The 24,745-nt window shown below is 40.9% G+C and overlaps 2 gene segments (V, D, J or C); both read left to right on the top strand.

Moving 5' to 3' along the window:
• LOC113899945 overlaps window positions 1-24,745 on the top strand; it is a 1,425,504-nt gene that overhangs the window by 644,734 nt on the left and 756,025 nt on the right.
• LOC113899949 lies at window positions 7,931-8,694 on the top strand. The segment is given in 2 exon segments: window positions 7,931-7,973; window positions 8,102-8,694. Coding segments are annotated over 2 exon segments (477 nt in total).

Here is a 24,745-nt window from a genome sequence, read left to right as displayed (position 1 = left end):
TGCTTTCTAAAAGTCCTCTAGAAGATGTCACAATCCCCACAACCCAATTCATCTCCAAAATTCTCATTAAAAATCCATCTCAGTCTCTTGCTCAACACTTGACACACCCCATCACTCTTCCATGTAGTCCCTTTCCCATAATGAGAGTGATTTTGCCAGACTGCAGATGTTAGCATGTCGGTCACCTGGATCCCCATTTGCTCTTAGGACAAAGAAGAGCTGCCTCTCCAACTTCATTTCATCATGCGTCCCTAATCTCTCCGTCTCTGTCTCTCCCTCTCTCTTCAACAATACTGAGTTTGTCAAAGGCACTATTTTCCTCTTATATAACCCATTTGTAGAAATTTTAGGTGATTTTCTTTTTTTTTTTTTTCTTTTCTTAAAATTCTTTTCCTTGCTTCAAAAGAGTTAAAAAAAATAGTAAATACCTACTCATTTTTGTATACTTGTCCAAGAGTCAGTAACTAAGGAAAGCTTAGTGGATATTTTTAGAATTATAGACCTCTGCATTTTCAGGTTTGTAATTTATTTTAATTTCTTTCATTATTTGTTTAAGGTCTATTTTCAATCCTACTCTGTGATCTCCTTGATGATAGTGTCCATATCTGTGGTTTTCATTCTTGAAAACTCAGCATCAATGTATCTTAGGCATTTGCTGTTGTTGTTTAGTTGCTAAGTCGTGTCCAGCTCTTTGTGACCTCATGGACTGTAGCCTGCAAGCCTCCTCTCTCCATTGGATTTCCAGGTGAGAATCCTGGAATGGGTTGCCATTTCCCCCTCCAGAGGATCTTCCTGACCCAGGGATCAAATCCACATCTCCTACATTGGCAGGTGGATTCTTTACCACTGAGCCACCCAGGAAGTATCTTTGTCATTAGCATCCTTCAATTTCCTTCTTTTTTTCTATCCATTAATGTGTTCTTTATTTTAAGCCTCCTCAATATTTAGCAAAAAAAGTAATCTTTAGAGGTTTATGGATAAATTCTTGGAGTATAGTGGGGATTGGCAAAGGATAGCCACAGGGCAAAGTAGCTTGATACTTATTTATTTATTTATTTTACTTTACAATATTGTATTGGTTTTGCTATACATCAACATGAATCTGCCACGGGTGTACACATGTTCCCAATCTTGAACCCCCCTTCCACCTCCCTCCCCATACCATCCCTCTGGGGATACTTATGTTTGTAAATAAAGTTTTATTGGAAGACAGCCATGCTCATTTATTTATGCATTGACCATGGATGCTTTGTGCTATACCAGCATAGTTGTAGCAGAGACTGTATGACTTCAAAACCTAAACTATTTACTATTTGACCCTTTATAGACAAAAAAAAGTCTGCCAACCTACAGGGTGTAGGAATTACTTAGAATTTTTCAATTTGGATTTTTTTGTTTGATGACAACAAATTAAATAATTTCTATCATATTTCTAATCTTTCTAATCATCTGTTGGGTCAATTTAGAATACTCCCCATCTTCTAATTAAAGACAAATGGAATAATGACACTTTACAAATAAAAGCATCATAGGTCTTTAAATGGATAAAAGTTTTAAGAATATTTTTTAAACATTTAAAAGTTTGAATGTATCAACATACAATTCAATAGAAAAAAGAGTAGCAGTAAATGCACAATATTTTTTTCAGTGCTGATTTTTTGATGCTTTGTTCAATAATAGAGTTATATAATGCTGACTTAAATAGATATTTTTGAATAGAAGTAAAAATACTGGAAATCACTAATTACAGTAATTCAGACAATAGTGTGAAGAAGGCAATGGCAACCCACTCCAGTACTCTTGCCGGGAGAATCCCAAGGACAGAGGAGCCTGGTAGGCTGCGACCCATGGAATTGCTAAGAGTCTGACACGGCTGAGCATCTTCACTTTCACTTTTCACTTTCATGCATTGGAGAAGGAAATGGCAAACCACTCCAGTGTTCTTGCCTGGAGAATCCCAGGGACGGGGGAGGAGCCTGGTAGGCTGCGGTCTATGGGGTGGCACAGAGTCGGACACGACTGAAGCGACTTAGCAGCAGCAGCAGCAGCAGCAGCAGACAATAGTGCATTAAGCTCCAAATCATCTTAATCAGGTGAATTATTGAATGACACAATCTATAGCTTTCTTCTAATGAAATTTCACCACCTCTTTAGTTTCAGTAAAATATCACTTCTCACGTTAATGTTTTAATATGAATTTGATTAATTTTGTATTTTATATGCATGGGCTTCCCTGTTAGCTCAGTTGGTAAAGAATCCACCTGCAATGAAGGAAACTCTGGTTCTATTTCTAGATCGGGAAGATCCGCTGGAGAAGGGATAGGTTACCACTCCATATTCTAGAGCTTTGCTTGTGGCTCAACTGATAAAGAATCCATCTGTAATGCGGGAGATCTGGGTTTGACCCCTGGGTTGAGAAAATCCCTGGAGAAGGGAAAGGCCACCCACTCCAGTATCCTGACCTGGACAGCCCATATAGTTCATGGGGTCGCAAAGAGTCGGACACGACTAAGCGACTTTCACTTTGGTGATTAAGAACTGTGAACCCAAGACGTTTATACTTTACCTGAGTTTTGTATGTATAAAGGTGCTATAATATTTTTAAAATAGTCAGTATGAGAGTGGTCTCTTATATGAAGAACTGTGACTTAGTTTTGAGAAATACCTAATGCTTCTGTGTTCAGACAGTAGACTTGCCTCTGGAAGAAGGTCATCATACCGTGGGCCTGAGAACTATTTCTCGTAGAGACCATACTTCATAAACAGATCATTGTATACCCGGGCATGCCTCCTCATTCACTTATTCATTAATTTTTTAAATATTTTTAAACCATTTGCTCTGAACTAGTGTTCTGTGTATTTTGAGAAGCTGGCCACTGAGATTAATAAGATGAAGTTCCTGATCTCAGGTGCATCAAACCTAGTTTGAAAAACAACACACAAATTATTCCAGTATGGTGTAGAAATGGCAGTGATATATGTGCATATAAGGTACGGTGGGAAGAGAGGTGGGTCCTAACTCAGCCTGAAGGACTGGATCAGCACTTTCATAAGGAGTAAACTGGTTCTTAAAGAAGAAATAAAAAGTTGCCTAGGCAAAGATTCTGGGCAGAAAGGAAGAACATTCTAAGCAGAGACAGCTCATCCTCTGGTTCTAGGGGACCAGGGAGGGAAATGACAAGAAGAGATCTCAGTTCAGTCTTTTTTCACACTCACACTATAACTTAAGTTGCCTAAATGAGCTTATTGTTCAATGCGATCAGACAATAGATGCTGGGCCTGGAAAGACTTAAGGGAACTGTATTTCTCTGCATATTAAAGACAAAGAATTACCATCTGTCTCAGCCTCAGACACCATTGTGAAGTCTGCAGAAATTATTTGGTGCTTCCTTCCTTGAGCCCTGCGCTCACCCGAGGTACCTATTTCCCTTCTATGCCTACAGCTTGAGCTCCTTTTCAGGATAAATACTAAAAGATGTACAGCAGACTGCAGAAACAGAGGGAGAACGACAGAGGGCGCTGCTCCCTTTCCTTGGTGGTTTGATATAAATTCATCTTTCATTTCTGAGAACCTTTCTCTCTTGCTCAGCCTACAGCATGATCTTGTAGGGGAGTTTGTCTTGCATAACACATGAACCAAGATTTTCTTGAAGATTTCAACAAAAGATCAAGAAACTAGAGGAATAGTTTTTTCAACTTTCATGTATCCCCAAACTCAGCCTCCCACTGCTTCTGAGCCAGCTATGCTGTCTGCTTTGTGCTTAGGACTTGTGATCTTGTTGATAATGCGTGAGTAACAGTTATTTAAAATTTCTAAGATGTTCTATTCCTTGGTTTTAGGATGTCATGTAACCTCTATCAAGCGGGAGATGGTCCCTCTTCCTTAGCCAACTTAACAAAGCCTTACTGTGTGTGTGTGGTTTTTTTCTTTAAGGAGGGACCCGTGGAGACTCAGTGACCCAGACAGAAGGTGTTGTTACCCTCCCCGAGAAGGCATTTCTGACTCTGAAATGTACTTACCAGTCCAGCTATTCAGTTTTTCTTTTCTGGTATGTCCAGTACCAAAACAGAGAGCTAGAGATGCTCCTGCAAAGCTCATTAGGAAACCAGAAGGTGACCAGCAGAGGTTTTGAAGCCACTCATATCTCGAGTGACAGCTCCTTCCACCTGCAGAAATCCTCCGTGCAAACATCAGACTCAGCTGTGTACTACTGCTGAGTGACACAGTGAGAGAGGCTGCAGGAGGAGCTGAACACAAACCCAAGGGCACAGATGGGGTCAGGCTCTGGGCAGCTCTCCAGAGTTCTATGCTAAAGGCATTGTCAAAGTACTTTCAGCTCTGAAGCTCAGAGCTAAGAACCTTGGAATTCTTGGATTGCCCTACAGAGAGGAATCTGGGACGGGAGAGTGTAAAGAGAAACCTAAGCGCTTTTCTCCACAAATGCCTGTTTTCAGCCCATTCACATTCCCCCTAAAGGCACAGAATCCCTTGAAGTGTCATTAACTCTTCAGTGACAATTCAGTTGATATATGTCGAAATATTTCACAACCTGCTAATGAAAACTCCCAGGAACATTGTTAATGGATGACTGTGTGATCTGGAAGGTAGCCTCTGGTTTTAATAATTCAGACTAGGATTGTATGTCTTGCTGAGATACACCTGCAGACACTCCATCTTCAGTGACTAGGAGCTTTATTCTCTCTTCCCTTGACTTTTCCATCCCTATGGCTGCTACAGCAATGCTGCTACCTAGGTAAGTTCCAGGAGGAGAGTTTTCTGACAAGATAATCCTTCTGTCAATGGCCCTGTGGGTCAGAGCAGTCCAGTTGGTAAATATTGCAGGCATGATGTGTATTGTTTGTATTCAAATAGGGTACAGGATATTCTCTTTGCCAATAATAACGTCACCTCAGGGGAAATTTATTCATCAGTCAGTCATATTTCTGATATATGGAAAAAGTGTTTATGTACTCTTACAATAAGCTATCTTTGGAGTGGAGTGAGCTTTTCAACTGCTCCAAGAAACTAGGAGAAAGTATCACCCACTCCCAAGGCAGGAACATCTCCCCACTCCTCTGCTCATGAGCAGGAATGTGGAGCCACTTGGGCTCTGCATCTCTGCAACAATCACGCGCATTGCACAGAGCATCCCCTCTGCATCTCTGAAGGCTGAACTTCTGTCCGTGCCTTTCGGGACCAGACTTTCTGGAAGGACAGTGGGGGACACAGAAGGTGTGAAAAGAGATATGTTTTACTGCCAGGCAGTCAGGGAGATGTGGCCTAGACACTGATTATTTGTCATCTCATAATGTATAAACACAGCAATCAAAATACAGAGTTTAATAGTAGAATAGTTTTAATGGTCCTGGAGGATGTAGTCCCCATCCTCATTTAACAGGGTGGATGTCAGAACACCTACCTGAAGGTCAGCGCAGACTTCCTCCCTAACATCCTAGAGTCCTGCACCCTGGGTGTTGGCCACCTGAGCACTGGGGGTTCAACATCTTGATAAACAGGCCAGAGAAAGGGAGAGGGAGATGAAAAAACAAAAATAAGTCTTACAGTGGAAAAAAAAGTATTCAAGCAGGGTTTATTTCCCTGGTGGTGACTGTATCAGCTCTCTACTTCTGGTCTGATCTCTCATTCCACATCTCTGGGTCCAGGCTAGTTGGACTACAGACAGAGCAGAAGATTATTATTTTTTTTTTTTTTTTGCTTACCTGCTCCTCAGTCAACTGGAAGTAATTTGAGATAGGAATCATGTCTCGTTTTCAGTTTACACTTTGTAGGAGAAGAAAATGGCAACCCACTCCAGTGTTCTTGCCTGGAGAATCCCAGGGATGGCAGAGCCTGGTGGGCTGCTGTCTATGGGGTCGCACAGAGTCAGACACAACTGAAGCGACTTAGCAGCAGCAGAGAACTCTTTAAATTTCCAGCATGAATGCTGGAGCCTAGGGATTCCTTAACATGCACAAAAGTTTAAGAGCACCTAGGTGATCTGCTGAGCCAGAGAGTCCTACCAGCATGATAACTTGACTCAAGACCCTAATTTTAGGGGGAATTTTGGTCCAGGGGATAGGACTCTGCACTCCCAATGCAGGGGTCCCAAGTTCAGTCCCTGGTTAGAGAACTAAATCTCACAAGCTGAAGCTAAACCCAGGGCAGCCATAAACAAAACAAATGAAAACTCAGCAAACAGCTGTGCATTAAAAAATAGCTCTAATTTTAGTAGGAGTTCATTTTAACTGGTGAGAAAATCTCTGTAGGTGGAAAGGTACATTTGAAGAAGATTGTTGTTGAAACTGTTCTTAGTCAGTTGAACTGACTAAGTCATAGCCATTGTTATTGGATTGACAGCACTGCCCTGAAAACCCGTGTAAGGCAACCTCACACCTGACTGCAGCCACAGAGTCCTCATGCCTTAAAATGGTTTATGTCAGCAAAGAACAATATTTTGACTTCTTACCATAATACAACCATACTTTCCATAAAGTAAATCCTAGGAAAAGAAGCAGCTATGAAATGAGTTTGTTATATCTTCTGCTGGGTTCACTCACTTGCAAAAATAATTGCACAGGAACCTAGACAAACAGGCTGATAGACGCTGAGCAGACAGCTCTTTCCACTGTGATTCCTGAATCTCTAATAAAATAAATAAACAGGAGCCTGATAAACACCACACACATGCCTTTGAAATGAAGCAAGCCTGGTTAATATATTAAGTATCTGAACTTGACTTTCTTAAAAACAATACTTAGTTGAATTAAAACAAGAATGTGACAAGTGCTATCATCCAACTATGGTCCAGGGGCCCCAGAGAAGATCTTTTCAGAGAAGTTTACCAAACTCACTGAGGTTTCTCTCTTTTATTGCAGATTATCACTCAGCCCAAGATTCACCATGGATCTCCTCCCTCCTCATGCTACCACCTTGCCCTTGTCTCTCCCTTTCTCTCTTTTTGTCCACATCCCTTCTTCCTTGCACAATGGTCCACAAATTTCTAGATTCCATCTCAGTCCCACAGTGGGACAGTTTTGGTAAATCCCTCGTGCACTGGTGCCTGGAAGCTGCCTCCATGAAGTAAGCTGGGCAATGTCAGTGCTCATCTCATTTGTCTTCCTTATCTCTGTGCTACCTGATGTACAAGGTCCAAAATTTGTTTCATATATTTTGTCCAGTTTTCTAGTTGTAAGGTCAACTCTACCTTTAACTGTGAAAAAGAAGTAATGGTAATATATTTATTTATTTTTTGAGGGTATTTTTACCAACGTGTCATTTTATGATGGTAGGGTATGTAATAATAACCTTATCATTCAACCACACATTATTTGAGACCTGCCGTAGATAAGATTTCCTCCGTGGGATGTTGACGGAGTCTTGGGGATGAACAGAGCTAGTTCAGGTAAAGAACTTGAGGAAAGGAGAGAGCACTTTCCATTCAGGGGGATCCTTCTCTGACTCATGGGAATCTTGGAGACACATGGAAGAAAGAAATCTGACTATTCCATCTAGAAATTCTAACTGGGGTTCCTTGCAAAGCTAGAGATACCTGTACCATGCAAAAAATTATGGAAGCAATAATATAATATTTCCCTAAGCACGCTTATGTTTAGGACTCTCTTCTTGGGGTTCTGTCCCATTCTCCTGTATGTACCCCACAAGCTATTATCAGGAGGAATAGGTCAGACCACACTGTGGTGCAATTTTCACGATCACCACCAGAGGGCGGGGCTTCTTTCAGATGCGGTTCCTCGTTGTATTCAGGAGCTGGTTTCACTTGCCTGTTCTGTAGCCACAAGAGACAATATTGCTGCAGTACAGAAAGGGGCTCTCAGTTTCTGAGTGAGGAGCTTCTGTAACATCCAGATGGAGACTAGATTTATTAGATTTGTGTATTCCAGGGAACAAGGATCGTTTTCTTTTGTGAACATGCATTCTGCCACTCACTCAGTTCTGATCATCTTAACATTCAGTATCATTTTATCCTAAATGTTAATGATTTTTCATTTTCCTATGATTATAGGTAAGTTTTATTTTTCTTCTGTGGATGAAAACTCTCCTCCTGTACATTTCTACTATAACAAAGTGATTCTCTTCCAGGAGGCACCAATGGTGACTCAGTGAACCAGACAAAAGGCCCAGTGACTGTCTCAGAGGGGGCTCTCATGACCCTGAACTGCACATACCAGACAGCTGATTTTGATCCCTATCTTTTCTGGTATATCCAGCATCTCAACAAAGCTCCTCAACTCCTCCTGAAGGGCTCGATATCAGACCAGAACCCAAAGAGTAAAGGTTTTCAGGCCACTCTGGTTAGGAGTGACAGCTTCTTCCACCTGCAGAAATGGGCAGTGCAAGCATCAGACTGGGCTGTGTACTACTGTGCTCTGAGTGACACAGTGAGAGAGGGCTGTTGGGGAGCTGAGCACAAACCCCGAGTGCAGATGGGGCTCTGGCTGTGGGCAGCCCTGCAGGGGGGTTGCTGTTTCTGTCTTAGGTGTGTTATGCTAGCTGTGTTGTTGTTTATGTACTAAGTCATCTCCGACTCTTTTGCGACCCTGTGACTGTAGTGGGCTCTTCTGTCCATGGAATTTCCCAGGCAAGAAGACTGGAGTGGGTTGCCATTTCTTTCTCCTGGGAATTATCCCCACCCAGGAACGGTACCAATGTCTCCTGTTTGGCAGGCTGATTCTTTACCACTGAGCCACCTGGGAAGCCCCTGTGTTACGCCAGAGACATTTTCAAAGTATTTCCAACTCTGAAGTTCAGTGCCAAGAACCCTGCAATTCTTGGATTGGTCTACAGAGAGGAATCTGGGAAGGACAGTGAAAAGAGGAATCTAAAAGGCCTTCTCCAGAAATGCCTGTTTTGAGCCCAGTCACATTTCTCCAGATGGCACAGAATTCCTGGAAGTGACATTAACTCTGTTCAATGACAGTTCAGTTGATAGATGCTGAAATACGTCACAACCTGTTGATGAAAACTCCCAGGGCACCTCGTTCATGGATGAATGTATGACCTTGAAGCTATTGTCTGATTTTTATAATTCAGACCAGAATTTTGTGTCTTGCTGAATTTCACCTGCAGACACTCCATCTTTAGTGACTGGGACCTTTACACTCTCTTCCCTTGACTTTTCCAACTCTTATGGTTGCTCAAGAAATGCTGCTGCTGTGAGTTCCATGAAGATGGATTCCTGAGAAGATATTCCTTCTGTCAAGGGCCCTGTGGGTCAGAGCAGTCTAGTCAGTGAACCTTTTGCGCATGAGGTGTCTTGATTCTATGTTGGTGACACAGCTCCACCCTCATCTTGTCATCATGGCAGCTCTTTACAGAATGCTAGGTCATGATCCCGATTCTGGTCTTGATGATCTGTGCTGTGAGAAATTCTGGACATAAACATGACCATGTAATCTGACATATTATCTTTATCGCTGTACTGAGGCCTCTGATCCTTTTGAAATGTGTCAAATTCAGTGACCAAGCAAACAGTCCTTTAGTGAAAGAGGGCACATGGACTTTTGTTGACCGGGATTCTAAATTCTTGACATATTCACAACGTTCCCACAGCAGAGGAGCAAAAAACAAGGAAATGTGTGGCTCTCACTGTAACTTGCAATGAATGAAACTCACCGAGAGAAATTCATCCTGGCATTCTGGAGGTCTCTGAACCTCACCGTGCTTTATGTCTCTTGTATGATTCTGTGGGATTGACAGGTACAGATGAAGGTTTTGCAGAGTCTGAGCCTTCTGAGCCTTTCAGAGGCTCTTTAGAAAAAGAAAATTAAATTGCAGAATCAAGTTTCTTGGGCCCAGGACACTAAGGGATCCTGAAATACAGGCTGAATTTGCTTAATGGTAAAACCCTCTGAAAGAGATGGGAATAGAAGACTACCTGAACTGCCTCTTGAGAAATTTGTATGCACATCAGGAAACAACAGTTAGAACTGGACATGGAACAACAGACTGGTTCCAAATAGGAAAAGGAGTTCGTCAAGGCTGTATATTGTCACCCTGTTTATTTAACTTATATGCAGAGTACATCACGAGAAACAGGTTGGAAGAAGCACAAGCTGGAATCAAGATTGCCGTGAGAAATATCAATAACCTCAGATATGCAGATGACACCACCCTTATGGCAGAAAGTGAAGAGGAACTAAAGAGCCTCTTGATGAAGGTGAAAGTGGAGAGTGAAAAAGTTGGCTTAAAGCTCAACATTCAGAAAACGAAGATCATGGCATCCGGTCCCATCACTTCATGGGAAATAGATGGGGAAACAGTGGAAACAGTGTCAGACTTTATTTTCTGGGGCTCCAAAATCACTGCAGATGGTGACTGCAGCCATGAAATTAAAAGATGCTTACTCCTTGGAAAAAACGTTATGACCAACCTAGATAGCATATTCAAAAGCAGAGACATTACTTTGCCAACAAAGATTCATCTAGTCAAGGCTATGGTTTTTCCTGTGGTCATGTATGAATGTGAGAGTTGGACTGTGAAGAAGGCTGAGCGCTGAAGAATTGATGCTTTTGAACTGTGGTGTTGGAGAAGACTCCTGAGAGTCCCTTGGACTGCAAGGAGATCCAACCAGTCCATTCTAAAGGAGATCAGCCCTGGGATTTCTTTGGAAGGAATGATGCTAAAGCTGAAACTCCAGTACTTTGGCCACCTCATGCGAAGAGTTGATTCATTGGAAAAGATTCTGAAGCTGTGAGGGATTGGGGGCAGGAAGAGAAGGGACAACGGAGGATAAGATGGCTGGATGGCATCACTGACTCCAATGACGTGAGTCTGGGTGAACTCCGGGAGTTGGTGATGGACAGGGAGGCCTGGCATGCTGCAATTCATGGGGTCGCAGGGAATCGGACACGACTGAGTGACTGAACTGAACTGAACTGAAACCCTCTTCATAAATTTTACCCTCCTCTTTAAGATCAAAGCAGTATAACCATCTTATTTTGTCCTGATATTAGCAGATTAGCACCCCCCCAGGACTCTTTCTGTCCCAGCACTTGATCTGTAATTAATATGAGTATTTTCAGCTCTATCACTTTTTAAACGACAGCTTTATAAAGATAATTCACGTATCATCAACTTCATGCTTTTAACTTTACAATTGAGTGGTTTTTAGCATGTTCCCAGAGTTTTGCAGTCAACAGCATTATCTGATTCCAGAACACCACCCCAGGAAGAAACTTTGTACCCATTAGCAGTCACTCTCATTCCCCGTTTCCCCCAGACACTGGCATCCATTCCTCTGTTCTCTGTCTCTATGGATTTGACTGTTCTGGACGTTTCCTAGAGATAGAATCAGATCGCAAATGACTGTTTGTACCTGTCTTCTTTCACCTAGCAGAATCTCTCCATGGTGTGTCTCCATATCAGCTCTTCACTACTCCTTATGGTCACTTAATTCTCCTTATCCATTCTTCACTTGAAGAATGACTTTTTTGGAAACATTTTGGTTATTTCTACTTTTTAGCTCTTATAAATAATGCTGGTATGAGCACTCATGTGCAGGAGGTCTTGCTCTAAATGAATGCACTTTCACCTAGAGGTTTAATTTTTGTGTTTTCATATTTGTTTCATTTCATTTTGCTTTATTTGGTACCAACATTTCCTTATGGATGTAAAATGAGTAAGTACAAGAGAAAATGCTCTTTAAAATTATGATTTAATGCTTACATGGGATGTAATCATTCCAAGCTATACCTGCATTCATTCAGGAACACTTTTTGAGCACATACTCATATATGTCAGTCACATGAATAAGTTTTGAGAATATAGTATACCTGACCAAGTCGCCTGCTTTAGGATTGTATTGCTTTAACACACCGTATGTGTCTTAAAATAATGTTTCTTTCACAAATCATTTTATTCATTCACTGAGCTCTGTTTGTCCCCAGTATGTAACATTGACAGGTTTATGGGCAATGGGCTAAGCTTTTAAATCCCTCTCCACCTCTTCAGGTAGATACTAGGAAACTTCCAATTTACAAATGACAAAATTGAGGTGTAGAGCTGTTTAGTAACTTAATCAAGGTTACATAACCAGTTAGGAGCAGAGCTTGGGTAGGACGTCAAGCATTCTGATGCATGACTAATATTCATAAAAGCTAATTGATAGAACCACCATGAAATCTGTTTCTTTCTTGTTAAATACCATTGCTTTCTTAGAATTTTATACTTTTTGAAATTTTCATTTGATGAAAAGTAAGTTAATGCAGTAATGAAAACTGTACCTTATTCAGTGGGCAATCACAGGAGTCTGTATATATTCCTGAACACTGAAGCCAAAAAATTGCAATCATCATCTTTTATGTCTTTGAACATAACATTGCTCAGATTCTCTGTGATTGAATAATCTGCTTATTCAGGGCTTATAGCTGAGCCTCAGTAGCCATATTAAAGAGGATATACATTACAGGTCTTTGCCATGGCAATGAGGACTATATTTTTCAAATTAAAAAACCCCTTCGTGTGGCAAATATGTCTCCTCATTGGGACTGTAAGACAGCATTTTCTGTTCTTCCACACTGTATATCTTATTAAAGAAAATCCTTTTTTTTGACAATTAGTAAATATGGGTCTGGGCTTCCCCGGGGGCTCAGTGGTAAAGAATCCGCCTGCCAATGCAGAAGATCTTCTTCAGGATGAGTTCAATCCCTGGGTTGAGCAGATCCCCTGGAGAAGGACATAGCAACCCCCCCCTACCCCCAGTATTCTTGCCTTGGAAATCCCATGGACAGAGGAGCCTGGTGGTTTACAGTTCATGGGGTTGAAAAGAGTTGGGCTCAACTTAGTGACTAAACAGCAACAAATATGGGTATGATGAGGAAGTTTCATTGATTTTTCTAAGCACATTAGTAATTCATGCCAAAGCAGAAACTTTCAAAGGAAATTTTCTCCGAATAAAAAAGCCTAAAATCTAGTGTTTGCTTTAGTGGCTTCAAGAATTTCTAGGGTTTTCAAGTGAAAGCTACCTGATGAAGCTGAGAGGGAGGGTAAAATGAATGCTGGTCCATCTTCCTCTCTAGCATTAAGCAGATTGATTTATCAAGAATTCTCCAGGTCAGAATACTGGAGTGGGTAGTCATTCCCTTCTCCAGGGGACCTTCTCAACCCAGGGATCAAACCCAGGTCTTCCACATTGCAGGTGGATTCTTTACGAGCTGAGCCACCAGGGAAAGCCCTTATGAAGAACAATAACATTTAAAATCCTTATGACCTTGATCTTACATGTTCTCATGAACCTATGTCTAGAGCAGTGAGACACAACTCCCAGTATTTGAGATGGCAAAGAGTTTTAAGACTATGATGCAGGAAACAAATGTCAATGGAGATTGAACTGAGCTGGCATTTCTAACAGGATTTCTATTGCTTTTGATAATGCTTTGGCTCCGGATTTGTGTATTTTTAGGGTTTTCCCTACCCCAATTTCCACCATAATTAATGGGTGTGGTTTGGAAGAGCTGGGGGTGATTCAGAAGTACATGTATTGAGTTTTAACAGGAATTCTTATATTTAGGCACTGACTAAAATTTTCTGAATTTACTTTGGTTTACACACATACACACATGTAAATTGTGATCACATATACGTGTATTGTCCCCCTACTGCTATTTAACATGGCACACACTAGACAGATTTTGTGACGCAGAGGCAAGATATGAAATCGTTCATAGACAACAAAATATTTCGCAGGTAACTTTTACCAGATTCCATAGGAGGCAGGAACAAAGATGAAGCGAAAATTTCTGCCTTTCTGTTAGAGTCGAAACCCCATTGTTACTTTTGATTCTCTGATCCAAAGGAGAATGAACTGAACATAATTCCATTTTACCACTGTTTATTTCTAGTCTGATAGTGTTCTAATTCGACTGATGTGCAGAAGTCTAGCATTTCCCTCCTGTAAAGGAAGCGTGTGACAAGACACAGACAAACGGCCTCCAGCTGCTGACTCAGTTTCCTGTTGGGGGCAGAAGCATTACACAACCCAGGAGCTCTGCCTGGACCTCTTGAGCACAGGGTGCAGAATTCAGATCTGGATCTGAAATGGAGCAGAGGCCGCATCACTGTAGGGAGGAGCTGCCCATATGCTGGTTGCCAGTGCGCTGAGGGCAGGCAGAGCCTCTGTCTGTCTGGTGAGGGTGGCCACTCACAGGACTCATGCCCCTCTCTCAGTGCCAAGGCTGTGGGGAGGGCAGAGCATTGTTACCTGATGCATCTTGAAAGGAAGGGGTAATGGGCAATGGAATTGGGGCATTAGGTCCTAAGCCACTTCATCCCCTATATCACCATGGTTGTAAGTAAAGGCTCTTTCCTGCAGGATCCAGCATGACCCAGAATGTAACTCAAGACCAGTCTGCCATTTCTGTGGTGGAAAAGGAGGCTGCAACCTTGGACTGTGTATATGAAGCTAGTAGTTATGGTTATTATTTAAAAATCAGACATCACATTGAAAACTGGATTTCTAGCTTCTCTATAAAAATATCTAAGAGTACAACATCCTCTGGGGTAGAGGTCAAAAGTCATGTTTGATTGCATAATGCCTTTGACATACACTCATTTTATGTTTCAAATCTATGCAGATTTACCATTCACAACATGAATAGCCCCAAAATAAAATTTTAAATTATTATTCATAATATAGAAGCTGATCCACAAAGCAAACAAATTTGAATTAATATCTCATGGAAATATATCTGTTTTTTCCTGTGATTTTTATCATCACAGCATGGATCCCAGTGTGAGGAATTTCAGTACAGTTTATTCATTAATTCTTAGTTTTCTGGTAAGCATTGTGGAAACAATAGTTGGCAAGACAGATGTGAGGTCTGCTTTGATGGAGCTCATGTTCCAGGGGGCTGTAGTGGTATCCAGTACAAGAATGTATGCATAAAGGACATTTGATAACATCCTTAATAAAACGATGAATTGAAATTAGCTGGATTCAAACCCTGTCATCTGCATCACAGCATGACTTTTGACATACTCCTTAGCTTCTCTGTGCATCAGTTTCTTCATATGTAAAATGACAATAATAGAACCTACTTCATGGACTTAAGAATCAAAATCACCTATATATCTCTATCTGTTTAAAATCATTATAAAATTAAATTATATAGAAACACACCTGCCTGTGTGTTTTATAGAAATAAAATTTTAAGCACAGGTACATATTATGGCATCTTGATACAGCAGGGATCACTCACTGATGACCATTATTAATATAAAAGGCAGAGTTTGTTCCAGTACCTACATCAGATTTTCATTCATGTCATTTTTTTTTATAACACAAAGTTTCTCCTTATTTTTATTTTTATTTTATTTTAATTTTTTAAGTTTACAATATTGTATTGGTTTTGCCATATATCAACATGAATCCACAACAGGTATACACGTGTTCCCCATACTGAACCCTCCTCCCTCCTCCCTCCCCATACCATCCCTCTGGGTCATCCCAGTGCACCAGCCCCAAGCATCCAGTATCAGTGCATGAACCTGGACTGGTGACTCATTTCATATATGATATTATAAATGTTTCAATGTCATGCTCCCAAAACATCCCACCCTCTTCCTCTCCCACAAAGTCCAAAAGACTGTTCTATATATCAGTGTCTCTTTTTCTGTCTCGTATACAGGGTTATTGTTACCATCTTTCTATATTCCACATATATGCATTAGTATACTGTATTGGTGTTTTTCCTTCTGGCTTACTTCACTCTGTATAATAGGCTCCAGTTTCATCCACCTCATTAGAACTGATTCAGATGTATTCCTTTTAATGGCTGAGTAATATTCCATGTGTATATGTACCACAGCTTTCTTATCCATTCATCTGCTGATGGACATCTAGGTTGCTTCTGTGTCCTGGCTATTATAAACAGTGCTGCGATGAACATTGGGGTAAACATGACTCTTTCGATTCTGGTTTCCTCAGTCTGTATGCCCAGCAGTGGGATTGCTGGGTCATAAGCTGACCTAGAGCCAGACAGCCTGGAATGTGAAGTCAAGTGGGCCTTAGAAAGCATCACTACAAACAAAGCTAGTGGAGGTGATGGAATTCCAGTTGAGCTATTCCAAATCCTGAAAGATGATTCTGTGAAAGTGCTGCACTCAATATGCCAGCAAATTTGGAAAACTCAGCAGTGGCCACAGGACTGGAAAAGGTCAGTTTTCATTCCAATCCCAAAGAAAGGCAATGCCAAAGAACGCTCAAACTACCACACAATTGCACTCATCTCACACGCTAGTAAAGTAATGCTCAAAATTCTCCAAGCCAGGCTTCAGCAATATGTGAACCATGAACTTCCTGATGTTCAAGCTGGTTTTAGAAAAGGCAGAGGAACCAGAGATCAAATTGCCAACATCCGCTGGATCATCGAAAAAGCAAGAGAATTCCAGAAAAACATCTATTTCTGCTTTATTGACTATGCCAAAGCCTTTGACTGTGTGGATCACAATAAACTGTGGAAAATTCTTCAAGAGATGGGAATACCAGACCACCTGACCTGCCTCTTGAGATTTTTGTATGCAGGGCAGGAAGCAACAGTTAGAACTGGACATGGAACAACAGACTGGTTCCAAATAAGAAAAGGAGTTCGTCAAGGCTGTATATTGTCACCCTGCTTATTTAACTTATATGCAGAGTACATCATGAGAAACGCTGGACTGGAAGAAACACAAGCTGGAATCAAGATTGCCAGGAGAAATATCAATAACCTCAGATATGCAGATGACACCACCCTTATGGCAGAAAGTGAAGAGGAACTAAAAAGCCTCTTGATGAAAGTGAAAGTGGAGAGTGAAAAAGTTGTCTTAAAGCTCAACATTCAGAAAACGAAGATCATGACATCAGTCCCATCACTTCATGGGAAATAGATGGGGAAACAGTGGAAACAGTGTCAGACTTTATTTTTCTGGGCTCCAAAATCACTGCAGATGGTGACTGCAGCCATGAAATTAAAAGATGCTTATTCCTTGTAAGGAAAGTTATGACCAACCTAGATAGCATATTCAAAAGCAGAGACATTACTTTGCCAACAAAGGTTCGTCTAGTCCAGGCTATGGCTTTTCCTGTGGTCATGTATGGGTGTGAGAGTTGGACTGTGAAGAAGGCTGAGCACTGAAGAATTGATGCTTTTGAACTGTGGTGTTGGAGAAGACTCCTGAGAGTCCCTTGGACTGCAAGGAGATCCAACCAGTCCATTCTGAAGGAGATCAGCCCTGGGATTTCTTTGGAAGGAATGATACTAAAGCTGAAACTCCAGTACTTTGGCCACCTCATGTGAAGTGTTGACTCATTGGAAAAGACTCTGATGCTGGGAGGGAATGGGGGCAGGAGGAGAAGGGGACGACAGAGGATGAGATGGCTGGATGGCATCACTGACTGGATGGACGTGAGTCTGACTGAACTCTGGGAGTTGGTACAGGGACTCCTGGCATGCTGTGATTCATGGGGTCACAAAGAGTCGGACACGACTGAACCACTGATCTGATCTGATCTGATAATGACTGATGTTGAGTATCTTTTCATGTGTTTGTTAGCCATCTGTATGTCTTCGTTGCAGAAATGTCTATTTAGTTCTTTGGCCCATTTTTTGATTGGGTCATTTATTTTTCTGGAATTTAGCTGCAGGAGTTGCTTGTATATTTTTGATATTAGTTCGTTGTCAGTTGCTTCATTTGCTATTATATTCTCCCATTCTGAAGGTTGTCTTATCACCTTGCTTATAGTTTCCTTTCTTGTGCAGAAACTTTTAAGTTTAATTAGGTCCAATTTGTTTATTTTTGCTTTTATTTCCAATATTCTGGGAGGTGGATCATAGAGGATCCTACTGTGATGTATGTCGGAGAGTGTTTTGCCTATGTTCTCCTCTAGGAGTTTTATAGTTTCTGGTCTTACATTTAGATCTTTAATCCATTTTGAGTTTATTTTTGTGTATGGTGTTAGAAAGTGTTCTAGTTTCATTCTTTTACAAGTGGTTGACCAGTTTTCCCAGCACCACTTGTTAAAGAGATTGTCTTTTCTCCATTGTATATTCTTGCCTCCTTTATCAAAGATAAGGTTTCCATAGGTGCTTGGATTTATCTCTGGGCTTTCTATTTTGTTCCATTGATCTATATTTCTGTCTTTGTGCCAGTACCATACTGTCTTGATGACTGTAGCTTTGTAGTAGAGCCTGAAGTCAGGCAGGTTGATTCCTCCAGTTCCATTCTTCTTTCTCAAGAATGATTTGGCTATTTGAGGTTTTTTGTATTTCTATACAAATTGTGAAATTATTTGTTCTAGCTCTGTGAAGAATACCGTTGGTAGCTTGATAGGGATTGCATTGACTCTATAGATTGCTTTGGGTAGTACACTCATTTTCACTATATTGATTCTTCCAATCCATGAACATGGTATATTTCTCCATCTATTAGTGTCCTCTTTGATTTCTTTCACCAGTGTTTTATAGTTTTCTATATATAGGTCTTTAGTTTCTTTAGGTAGATATATTCCTAAGTATTTAATTATTTTCATTGCATTGGTGAATGGAATTGTTTCCTTAATTTCTCTTTCTGTTTTCTCATTACAAGTGTATAGGAATGCAAGGGACTTCTGTGTGTTGACTTTATATCCTGCAACTTTACTATAGTCATTGATTAGCTCTAGTAACTTTCTGGTGGAGTATTTAGCATTTTCTATGTAGAGGATCATGTCATCTGCAAATAGTGAGAGTTTTACTTCTTCTTTTCCAATTTGGATTCCTTTTATTTCTTTTTCTGCTCTGATGCTGTGGCCAAAACTTCCAAAACTATGTTGAATAGTAATGGTGAAAGTGGGCACCCTTGTCTTGTTCCTGACTTTAGGGGAAATGCTTTCAATTTTTCACCATTGAGGATAATGTTTGCTGTGGGTTTGTCATATATAGCTTTTATTATGTTGAGGTATGTTCCTTCTATTCCTGCTTTCTGGAGAGTTTTGATCATAAATGGATGTTGAATTTTGTCAAAGGGTTTCTCTGCATCTATCTAGATAATCATACAGTTTTTATTTTTCAAGTTGTTAATGTGGTGTATTACATTGATTGATTTGCGGATATTGAAGAATCCTTGCATCCCTGGGATAAAGCCCACTTGGTCATGGTGTATGGTTTTTTTAATGTGTTGTTGGATTCTGATTGCTAGAATTTTGTTAAGGATTTTTGCATCTATGTTCATCAGTGATATTGGCCTGTAGTTTTCTTTTTTTGTGGCATCTTTGTCAAGTTTTGCTATTAGGGTAATGATGGCCTCATAGAATGAGTTTGGAAGTTTACCTTCCTCTGCAATTTTCTGGAAGAGTTTGAGTAGGGTAGGTATTATCTCTTCTCTAAATTTTTGGTAGAAATTAGCTGTGAAGCCGTCTGGACCGGGGCTTTTGTTTGCTGGAAGATTTCTGATTACAGTTTCAGAATCTGAATCACAGATTCAGTTTCTGTGCTTGTGATGGGTCTATTAAGATTTTGTATTTCTTCCTGGTCCAGTTTTGGAAAGTTGTACTTTTCTAAGAATTTGTCCATTTCTTCCACGTTGTCCATTTTATTGGCATATAATTGCTCATAGTAGTCTCTTATGATCCTTTGTATTTCTGTGTTGTCTGTTGTGATCTCTCCATTTTCATTTCTAATTTTATGGATTTGATTTTTCCTCCCTTTGTTTCTTGATGAGTCTGGCTAATGGTTTGTCAATTTTATTTATCCTTTCAAAGAACCAGCTTTTGGCTTTGGTGATTTTTGCTATGGTCTCTTTTGTTTCTTTTACATTTATTTCTGCCCTAATTTTTAAGATTTCTTTCCTTCTACAAACCCTGGGGTTCTTCATTTCTTCCTTTTCTAGTTGCTTTAGGTGTAGAGTTAGGTTATTTATTTGACTTTTTTCTTGTTTCTTTAGGTATGCCTGTATTGCTATGAACTTTCCCCTTAGGACTGCTTTTACAGTGTCCCACAGGTTTTGGGTTGTTGTGTTTTCATTTTCATTCGTTTCTATGCAAATTTTGATTTCATTTTTGATTTCTTCTGTGAGTTGTTGGTTATTCAGCAGCATGTTGTTCAGTCTCCATATGTTGGAATTTTTTATAGTTTTTCTCCTGTAATTGAGATCTAATCTTACTGCATTGTGGTCCAAGAAAAGATGCTTGGAATGATTTCAAATTTTTTTTAATTTACCAAGGCTAGATTTATGGCCCAGGATATGATCTATCCTGGAGAAGGTTCCATGTGTGCTTGAGAAAAAGCTGAAATTCATTGTTTTGGGGTGAAATGTCCTATAGATATCAATTAGGTCAAACCGGTCTATTGTATAGTTTAAAGTTGTGTCTACTTGTTAATTTTCTGTTTAGTTGATCTATCCATATGTGTGAGTGGGGTATTAAAGTCTCCCACTATTATTGTGTTATTGTTGATTTCCCCTTTCATACTTGTTAGCATTTGTCTTACATATTGCAGTGCTCTTATGTTGGGTGCATATATATTTATAATTGTTATATCTTCTTCTTGGATTGATCCTTTGATCATTATGTAGTGACCTTCTCTGTCTCTTTTCACAGCCTTTGTTTTAAATTCTATTTTATCTGATATGAGTATTGCTACTCCTGCTTTCTTTTGGTATCTATTTGCATGGAAAATCTTTTTCCAGCCCTTCACTTTCAGTCTGTATGTGTCCCCTGTTTTGAGGTGGGTCTCTTGTAGACAACATATATAGGGGTCTTGTTTTTGTATCCATTCAGCCAGTCTTTGTCTTTTGGTTGGGGCATTCAACCCATTTACATTTAAGGTAATTATTGATAAGTATGATCCCGTTGCCATTTACTTTATTGTTTTGGGTTCGAGTTTATACACCCTTTTTGTGTTTCCTGTATAGAGAACATCCTTTAGTATTTGTTGGAGAGCTGGTTTGGTGGTGCTGAATTTTCTCAGATTTTGCTTGTCTGTAAAGCTTTTGATTTCTCCTTCATATTGGAATGAGATACTTGCTGGGTACAGTAATCTGGGCTGTAGGTTATTTTCTTTCATCACTTTAAGTGTGTCTTGCCATTCCCTCCTGGCTTGAAGAGCTTCTATTGAAAGATCAGCTGTTATCCTTATGGGAATCCTCTTGTGTGTTTTTTGTTGTTTTTCCCTTGCTGCTTTTAATATTTGTTCTTTGTGTTTGATCTTTGTTAATTTGATTAATATGTGTCTTGGGGTGTTTCGCCTTGGGTTTATCCTGTTTGGGACTCTCTGGGTTTCTTGGACTTGGGTAATTATTTCCTTCCCCATTTTAGGGAAGTTTTCAACTTTTATCTCCTCAAGTATTTTCTCATGGTCTTTCTTTTTGTCTTCTTCTTCAGGGACTCCTATGATTCGAATGTTGTAGCATTTAATATTGTCCTGGAGGTCTCTGAGATTGTCCTCGTTTCTTTTAATTCCTTTTTCTTTTTTCCTCTCTGATTCATTTATTTCTACCATTCTATCTTCTAATTCACTAATCCTATCTTCTGCCTCTGTTATTCTACTATTTATTGCCTCCAGAGTGTTTTTGATCTCATTTATTGCATTATTCATTATATATTGACTCTCTTTTATTTCTTCTAGGTCCTTGTTAAACCTTTCTTTCATCTTCTCAATCCTTGACTCCAAGCTATTTATCTGTGATTCCATTTTGATTTCAAGATTTTGGATCATTTTCACTATCATTATTTGGAATTCTTTATCAGGTAGATTCCCTATCTCTTCCTCTTTTGTTTGGTTTGGTTGGCATTTATCCTGTTCCTTTACCTGCTGGGTATTCCTCTCTCTTCATCTTGTTTATAGTGCTGAGTTTGGGATGTCCTTTCTGTATTCTGGCAGTTTGTGGAGTTCTCTTTATTGTGGTGTTTCCTCACTGTGTGTAGGTTTGTACAGGTGGCTTGTCAAGGTTTCTTCATTAGGGAAGCTTATGTCGGTGTTCTGGTGGGTGGAGCTGGATTTCTTCTCTCTGGAGTGCAATGAAGTGTCCAGTTATGAGTTATGAGATGTCTATGGTTTTTTAGTAACTTTGGGCAGCCTGTATATTGGAGCTCAGGGCTGTGTTCTTGTGTTGCTGGAGAATTTGTGTGGTATGTCTTGCTCTGGGACTTGTTGGCCCACGTGTGGTGCTTGGTTTCAGTGTAGGTATGGAGGCGTTTGATGAGCTCCTGTCAATTAACGTTCCCTGGAATCAGGAGTTCCCCGGAGTCAGGGTTTGGACTTAAGCCTCCTTCTTCCAGTTTTCAGTCTTATTTTTACTGTAGTCTCAAAACTTCTCCTTCTATAAAGCACCATTTATAAAACATCTAGGTTAAAGATGAAAAGTTTCTCCACAGTGAGGGACACCCAGAGAGGTTCACAGAGTTGCATGGAGAAGAGAAGAGGGAGGAGGGAGTTAGAGGTGACCCGAATAAGGTGAGGTGGAATCAATAGAGGAGAGAGCAGGCTAGCCAGTAATCACTTCCTTATGTTCACTCCACAACTGGACCACTCAGAGATGTTCACGGAGTTGTACAGAGAAGAGAAGAGGGAGGAAGGAGACAGAGGTGGCCAGGAGGATATAAGGGGGGGTGAGGGAATGAAAAGGAGAGAGACAGATCCAGCCAGTACTCAGTTCCCTAAGTGTTCTCCACAGTCTGGAACACACAGAAATTCACAGAGTTGGGTAGAGCAGAGAGGGGTTAGGGAGGAGACACAGGCGACCTGGTGGAGAAAAAGGAGAGTCCAAAGGGGGAGAGAGCAGTCAAGCCAGTAATCTTGCTCCCAAGTAAAAATGGGTACTGAAGATTGGGTTCTTAAAGGTACAAAATTGATAACAAATACCAAAAAGCAAAAATTAAAAATCTAGAGTAGAGTTTGGAATTTCAAAAATACAATGTTAAAGAAAAGAAGGAAAAAAAAAATAAAAGAAAGAGAAAAAAACAACAACAACAAAGTAACAAAAATTATAAAATATGTATATATGGTTTGCTTTAAAAAAAAAATAGGGTCTTTTTTTTTTTTTTGCAAAGTAATAGTAGGTTATAAAAGTGAAAATTAAAGGTGTAATAGAGGACTTAAAAATTAAAAAAGAAAGAAAGAAAGAATGATAGTAAAAATATATCTAGGACTTTCTCTGGTGTTGTTGTGGGTATTGTGGGGTCAGTTCATTTTCCCCTAGTTCCTTGGTCCAGCTTATATTTCTCAAGATCTATAGGCCCCTTCCTATGCAGTCGGTACTAACGACAGGGTTTTAATCTATTGCACCTGTCGCTTCCAAGGCGGTTCCCTCTGTTTTAGCTTCCTCTGTTTGCTGGTCTTTTCAGTGTCTGATTTCCACCCTGACACAAAGTGGGCGGTGGTGGACACTTTTTTTTTTTTTAGGCTCACTTGTTCAGTCGCGCTGTGGGGAGGGAGGGACGCTGCAAACAAATAACACTGGTGTGTGCTCGCAGTGCCTCAGCCACACTGGGCCTGCCCCCACTCACAGCGCGTGTACCCTACCCGCCCACACTGCTCAGGTTCTAGGTTCCTCCACCAGGAACCGTCCGAGGCCGGCCCTGGGCTGCATACACCTCCCAGGTCTAAGGCGCTCAGGTTCAGGCACTTGGGTAGTCCTTAGAGGCGCAGACTCCATTGGGCCTGTGTTTTGTACCCTTCCCGGGTCTGAGCAATTCAGGTGATGAGGTGTTTGGCGAGCGTGGTCGCTGCGACTTATCGCCTCCCTGCCGCTCAGTTTTCTGGGTGTACAACTGGCACACCTTCTCAGGCAAATGTTGACTGTCCAGAACCCCAAGAAGTCAGTTAGCAAAGAAGCCTGCTTACAGTTTTGTAGATAATGTCTCTCTGGGACTGCGATTGCCCCCTTCCGGCTCTGGCTGCCTGTCACCAGAGGGGGACGGCCTGCAGCCTGCTATCTCTGTTCAGTCCTTTGTTCTGTGGGAGGGCCTGGCGGTGTCTTAGGTTAGGGCTGGCTTTTCACGTGGTAGTTATCCCACAGTCTGGTTTGCTAGCCCAAGTTAGTTTGCTCAGATAGCGCTTGGGGCATTCAGGCCAGATCCTTACTCTAAGCGATGCAGCCCCTGCCTCCCTGCCCAGCCCCCGCTTGCTAGTGGGGGTGCAGGCATCTGCGCTGCTTCTCCGCTGAGGGAGTTACCATTGGGCTCATAATCTGTGGGTTTTAATTGTTTATTTATTTTTCCTCCCTGTTATGTTGCCCTCTGTGCTTCCAAGGCTTGGCACAGACTCAGCACTGAGAGTGTTTCCTGGTGTTTGGAAACTTCTCTCTTTTTAAGACTCCCTTCCTGGGACGGAGCTCCGTCCCTCCTTCTTTTGTCTTTTTTTTTTGTCTTTTATATTTTTTCCTAATTCCTTTCGAAGACAATGGGCTGCTTTTCTGGGTTCCTGATGTCCTCTGCCGGCATTCAGAAGTTGTTTTGTAGAATCTACTCGGTGTTTAAATGTTCTTTTGATGAATTTGTGGGGGAGAAAGTGATCTCCCCGTCCTACTCCTCCGACATCTTAGCTCCTCCCTGTCCTTATTTTTCAAGAAAAAAACCAAAGCTCAGTGTGTTGGCACTGCTAGAAATGCCACCTACAGGGTTTGGTAGCCCTGTGTTCCCATTCTCAGCAGCCCATCCAGACAAGCCCCTGGTCCTGACAGAGAAGAGTAGGTGACTTATGCTCAACATAAAGTGCCCTTCTCAGCGCCAGGCAGGGCCACTTTAATTCCCCTGACTATATAACTGAAAGT

Source organism: Bos indicus x Bos taurus, chromosome 10 (assembly GCF_003369695.1).
Source record: "Bos indicus x Bos taurus breed Angus x Brahman F1 hybrid chromosome 10, Bos_hybrid_MaternalHap_v2.0, whole genome shotgun sequence".
NCBI lineage: Eukaryota > Metazoa > Chordata > Mammalia > Artiodactyla > Bovidae > Bos > Bos indicus x Bos taurus.
Note: the sequence above shows the minus strand (reverse complement) of the source record. Positions and strands in the feature narration are given on the sequence as shown.